The following is a 6,000-nucleotide window of genomic DNA, read 5'->3' as shown; positions in this document are numbered from 1 at the left end:
GGGGCGGCCCCCGTGTCCCCACGGGCCAGGCCCGGCCCCGCGCCCCGGCCGCGCAGCGGGGCAGGCCCCACCCCGCCGAGGGGCCGCGCGCCGGGTGCCCCCGGGGCGGGCGGGCGCCTTTAGGAGCCGGCGGGCGCCGCGCCCGGCCCCGCTGCGCTGCGCTCCGCTCCTCCGCGCGCCCCTCCGCGCCGCTCCGCGCCGCTCCGCTCCGCTCCGTGCCGCGCCGCCGCGCCGCGCCGCCGGGGGGCCGAGCGGCGTGTCCACCTGCCGGCCCCGCCGCCCGTCAGTCCCGCCATGGCGCTCGGCGGGGTCGGTCGCGGCGGCGCGGCGCGGGCCGCCTGGCCGCGGCTGCTCGTGGCGGCGGCGGCGGCGGCGCTGGCGCTGGCGGCGCCGGCGCTGCCCGAGGTGCTGTTCCGCTGCCCGCCGTGCACGGCGGAGCGCCTGGCCGCCTGCCCCCCGGCCGCCCGGCCGCCCTGCCCCGAGCTCGTGCGGGAGCCGGGCTGCGGCTGCTGCCCGGTGTGCGCCCGCCTCGAGGCCGAGGCGTGCGGCGTGTACACGCCGCGCTGCGCCGCCGGCTTGCGCTGCTACCCCGACCCCGGCGCCGAGCTGCCCCTGCAAGCGCTCGTGCAGGGACAGGGCACCTGCGCCCGCCGCCGCGACACGGCCGAGTACGGCGCCAGCGCCGAGCGCCCCGCAGGTGAGCAGCGCCCCGCGCCGGGCACCGCGCGCCGGGCACCGGGCACGGCGCTCCGGGAACCGGGCACCGCGCTCCAGGCACCGGGTACGGCGCTCCGGGAACCGGGCACCGCGCGCCGGGCACCGGGTACGGCGCTCCGGGCACCGGGCACCGCGCTCCAGGCACCGGGTACGGCGCTCCGGGAAGCGGGCACCGGGCACCGCGCGCCCGGACGGGGCGGCAGCGGAGCGGAGCCTCCCGGGGACGGAGAGGGATCTCCTGGGGAAAGGAGCCGCTCGGGAGGGCGGCCGGGGCGTCCTGCCCGGAATCCTTGGGGACACGGGGACCTGTGGGGCAGGTGAGGGGGGCGCGCTGGGGAGGGAAGGGGGGGCGCATCTCCGGGGTCAGGGGTGCGGGGAGAAGGGGGTATTTTGGTGCCTCTGTTCCTCAAGCAAAGCAAAGGGGAGAAAAGGGTGTTTGGGAGAGCAGTTATCTCTAGGGTGGTAGGGAAGTGTCCTTGGCATGGGGATCGCCAGGAGTATGGGGGGACATTCATAGGGGGTAACTCAGGGGGAGCGTTTGAGGGCGAGGGGATCCCCTGGGGGGTGGTTGGTGGGGACCACCTGGGGGTCAGGGTGCAGGTTCTGTCCCCTGGGGAAGCAAAGCCCGTGGAGGGAGGCAAGGGTGGATTTGGGGGATGCCGGTGGAGGGGAGTCTCAGGGAGAGCAGAGAGATGTGGAGGTGCCGGTCTGAGGTTTGGGGTGGATAAAGAGACCCTGAGGGTTAAAGGATGCCCGGGAGATGCGGGAGAAGGCGCCGCAGGAGGAGCACGTGCTGCCTGGGGTGATGGGGGACATGCCACGGGGGCTCCCTTTTTGCACTTCCCACCTGCAGGAGCTGGGTGCCAGTCTTGGGTAGCTCTTGCCGAGCTCCCGGCCCCGCTCTCCGGCCCTCCCCGCTCTGGGCTGCTCATGCCGAGGACAGGGACGCTCACAGGCTCCCGACCTGTTGCTGTGCTTAGTGTGGGAGGAAGCTCTCCTGGGGATGCCAGCAGAGCTGGGCTTGGCTTTGTTAATGCCTGGTCTCCCCTGGGATCTGTCACAAACTCTCCTTTTCTGTGCGATGTTTCAAATTGCTAAATCAGGTCTGGGAGCCGAAACTAGCGCTTTCTCCTCCGGAATCGCCCCTCCTTGGCTTCTGCCTCGTGGCTGGTTTTGCTCCCCTGGCTCCGTCGGGGGGGCTTTGACCTTGTTTGCATAACTAGCTCAGCAGCCGACTTTGGATTCCTCTGCCTCGCGTTGAGGTTTGATTTTAACGGGCTCTGAGGCGGGCTCTGCCTTTCGCCCTCATTCTCGGGTTCGCTGTTCCTGGCTACCTGGGCTCTGGTCGCACCACGGGGGGAGGCAAAAGAAATGGCAGCACAAGGAATTCGCGCTGCCGGCTGCTGCTTCGCGGCCCTCCGGCTGCGAGCGGGGCTGTCCCCGCTCCCCTCCTTTGCCCAGCCACGAAGGGCTGTGGAAAGATGGGAATCTGGAGAACACGTTGGTGTGAAATCTTGCTTGACTCCGGAATAGGAGTGTCAGGGGAGTGAATTTTACACTCTCCAGAAGAAGCCAAGGGCATTTAGATTTAAGGAATCTGGGGCTGACTTCCAGGCTTATGCTGTTTTAAGTGTGGTGGTGGGAAACACTGCTGTGATAGGTCAAGATGGGTTTTTTCTCTTTTTGAATTACAGCTGCTTTTCTAGTTTTATGGACTTATTTCAGAATTTTCAAGTTACTTCACTGATTCTTTTGCTTGAATTTTTATTATCTTTATTCCTTTACAATGCATGTGATTTATTTATTTTCTTTTTGAACATATCTCTGTGTCTGTGTAATGCACACATATACACACACACATATAAATAATATTTTAAGAACACTTTAATGTACATGGTGCTCTGTAATGTCCATAGGGGGTGAATAATAAAAATACTGGCACATCTTAAACCAGCGTGATGTGAAACATGCAGCTGGAATATTCACAGTCGAGCATGTCTTGGCAAAGCAGCTTGGACATCCAGAGAAGGCTTTGTTCTCTTCAGATTACAAGACTTCTAACAGGTTGTTGCAGCCATAAAAGAAAAATAAAAAAAAGAAAAGAAAAAGAAAAGAAAAAGAAAAAACAACCAAACAAAATGGGAACTAAAACTCAAATCTGTCAGCTTCATTTGACACTCTTCTGTGTGGATCCCTATCGTAACCTGCATCTACAGCATGCCTACAAAATATGTATTGAGAGAGAATTTTCATTTAAAGCAGCGACAGGAAAAGCAGTCTGGCACCCGAAGAGCAGGGATTGGAATTCCCTTTCAAATGCTGATGTCAGGCTAGTTTCAAAAGTGCCCTGAGAGCAGGTTTTTGCCTGCAAAAGGCAGGTGTTGAACCTTTTCTTTTTTCTTTTTTTTTCCCCTTCTTTTTTATGTGCTTAAAGGTATTTGCCCTTTTTCCCCTTTCCAGCTTGAAAAGGCTCCTTTGGCTGATTTGGGACTGGAATGCAGAGCTCATGCTATTCCTAAATTAAGAGGTTGGCAAGTTTTTTTGTCCCTGATGAGAGGCAGAAGGATTGCCCAAATGAAACAAGGAATAAAACTCTGCAAATTCTCCTGCTGTGGCTCCAGCATTGTTTAGTCTTCCACTTAGGTCTGTAAGGCCAATCCTGAAATGGTTGTAGGCGGAAAGTAACATAAACCACCGTGCAGCTAGGAAGCAGGGGATGTTGCTCATTGCACAAGAGGCTTTGGGTATTTTGAAGATGTTGGGAATGTTGGAACAGAGCAGCAGCAGTCTGTGGAAATCAGGCGGAGAACCTCTCCCCGCCAGCCCGGGGGAGCCGCGTGTCGCTCCCACCGATGGTGCGAGCGAGGCGGCCGCTCGGCACCTCCAGGGATCGGGGCCGCCGAAGCAGTTTCGATGCCACGGGACCGCGTGGCTTTGCAGTTTATTTCGGGTCACGGCGTAACAGACTTTACGTCTGCTCCCCGCAGTGCCAGCGCTCAGCACGGAGGGCTGTTGTTGTGTGCGCAGAGCTCGCCGAGGGCTCGTGCCAGTCTCGAGCGTGTTTAGTCTTTCAGCACCTCCGCAAGATCTACGCTCGGTTTTAAAGATAGGCTAATTTAATTTGCCCAAGGTCGGCCGGGGTACATGGAGCAGAGCAAAGCAGCCCGGGGGAAGGAGCTGGGGGTCCTGCCTCCTTCCTCATCCCAAATAGACGTTTGAAATGGGGGGCTTGCACGGTCTGCCCATTCCTCAGCTGCGCCTTCCCTTCCCTTCTGCTGGATTTGGCTCTTGCTGTGTGTTGGAGCGAGCTGCTGGTGCAGGAGCTACCCCTGCAGAAAGAGCCCCAGGAAGAAAGCCAAGGATTTTCTGCCCCATCAGTGACCTGAACTGGCTGAACATGAGCAGAGGGTCAGCATGGCTGGAGGCAGGAGGTGGCACCTTGTCCTAGGAGGTGGAGAGAGGCAGCTCTCAGCATGGCACAGGCTGCAGCAAAAAATAGACCAGAGAGTTGCACAGAGCAGGGACCACATTTTATCCAGACCTGCTAACATATGTGAAGTCACAAACTGTGACAGTGCTACAAAACTAGCTAAAGAAATCTGTTTTCTCCCTAATGGAAACAGGGTCCTAAGAAACCAGTTATGCCTTAAAGATCTAGCTCTGCTCAAGCAGCGTCCCAAAGCAGTAAGGCTTTTTCTTTCCCTTTGCTGGTGTGTTTTGGTTAGGTTTGCAGCATTGCAGCATCTGTCTTGTTTTGCTGTTGGTTTCTCTGCCTGCTGTGATGCTCATGGAGTGGAAACACTCTCTGAACCCACCCTGGGATTTTGAGTTCTGCTTCAGAATCTTATCTTTATATTAAAACAAATGACTTTTCACTCCATGCTAGTGCAAAAAAAAAAAAAAAAAGGTCTGATGGGCAAGAAGGCGGCGTGAAGACTGTAGCTGAAGGTGAACTGGAATAGCTTGGTGTTGTCTCCTTCACCTGGTCAATGGCTCCATTTTGAGCTCGCACGATACAAAAGCAGCGTCAAAATAGTTAACTGTTAAAAGCACAACTCATTTTAGCATCCAGCTAAACTCCTTATTTGGGTAGCTCCACATGCCATACATCCTTCCTTATGGGTCAAATGTCAAAACCTCCATTTCCCCTTGGCAGGCAGCTGCTAAAAGACATTTTAATGTATTGCTCCAAAACACAGAAGACTCAGAGGTTAGAGGTAGCATAATGTAAGTGGAATTTTAACAGCAACTTGAAAATCACACCAGTAATGCTATGACTGCCTTTTTCACATCCACTGACTTGCCAGGAAGACCTCTGCTTTTCTCCTGCTTTTATAAAGAAATGTAGCATCCATCATGACCAGCATGTGCGTGTGTAGATCTGTCCTTTTGCCCTCACCACTTTGGACAAACCCTTCTGGTCTATTTGCCTGGACGGTTTGAAGATGCTGTGCTGCTAAATGGTGGGTGAGGGTAGAGTAGAGCCAGGCAACCAACCCCCCCTAGACACCTGTCAAGGCAGGGCCGTGTGCCATGGGGACCTGGGATGTTATTAGACGCCGCAGAAGCCAACCACAAGAAGTAAATTCACCCAAGTGTTACTATATCTATTGTCACTAAAGTGGCTCTGCCTGGCTAAAGTGCAACTGCTGAAGAGCTGCTTCTTGTGGAAGAATTCTGTGTGAAATGCAATTAATAAGAGCTCTAAGGATGATACATGAAGGAAAAGGCTTTCAGCTGATCTCTCTCTGCTGCTTCTGAGGCTGCGCCAGAGGTTTCCAAGCTCTTTTAGGGCACCTGTGTCCAGTCAAGAACAGGCCATGCTTTTGATCTTTAAGATAATAAATAATACCTTGTGGAGCAGCTTTTTGAAAATAATATCAATCAATAATCAATCTATCAATAATATCAACTCCCCACGTCCCACCAGAGTTTGCCGTGTTGCAGGGGTGCAGTATATTTTGGAGGCCAGGGGAAGTCTGAGAAAATTTCAAGGCTCTGACCCAAACAAGACATGTTGTGTTTTCATGCTATCCCTTGGCAAATGACCTGTTTCCTCCTTGCCCTTTGCTGTTGTTTCCTTTCCTCAGAGTTTCAGACTCATACTCGCTGAGCATGGTATTTGTCAAGGGAACAGCAAGAAGCGCCGTCTGTGAGAAAGTCCATGTCGTTTGTTTTATCCATATCCAGGAATTGAGCCGAGATAAACAGTTCGGGAGGCAAAACAGTGAAAACTGGAATGCATGAGGTGTGTTTGTGTATGGTGCTGAACTAGACCTGGCT

General features: G+C 55.4%; 1 protein-coding gene across 1 annotated transcript in view; it reads left to right on the top strand.

The window, feature by feature from the left end:
* Positions 1-294: 294 nt before the first annotated feature.
* Positions 295-6,000, top strand: part of IGFBP2 (insulin like growth factor binding protein 2) — a 61,093-nt gene continuing 55,387 nt past the window's right edge. The window contains exon 1 of the mRNA XM_088519589.1: positions 295-697. Within this exon, the coding sequence (XP_088375715.1) occupies positions 295-697 (403 nt within the window). The remainder of the gene's footprint in view (positions 698-6,000) is intronic.

This window comes from Tinamus guttatus, unplaced genomic scaffold (assembly GCF_059628265.1).
Source record: "Tinamus guttatus ecotype Peru unplaced genomic scaffold, ASM5962826v1 Tinamus_guttatus_pri_ptg000060l, whole genome shotgun sequence".
Classification (NCBI taxonomy): Eukaryota; Metazoa; Chordata; class Aves; order Tinamiformes; family Tinamidae; genus Tinamus; species Tinamus guttatus.
Note: the sequence above shows the minus strand (reverse complement) of the source record. Positions and strands in the feature narration are given on the sequence as shown.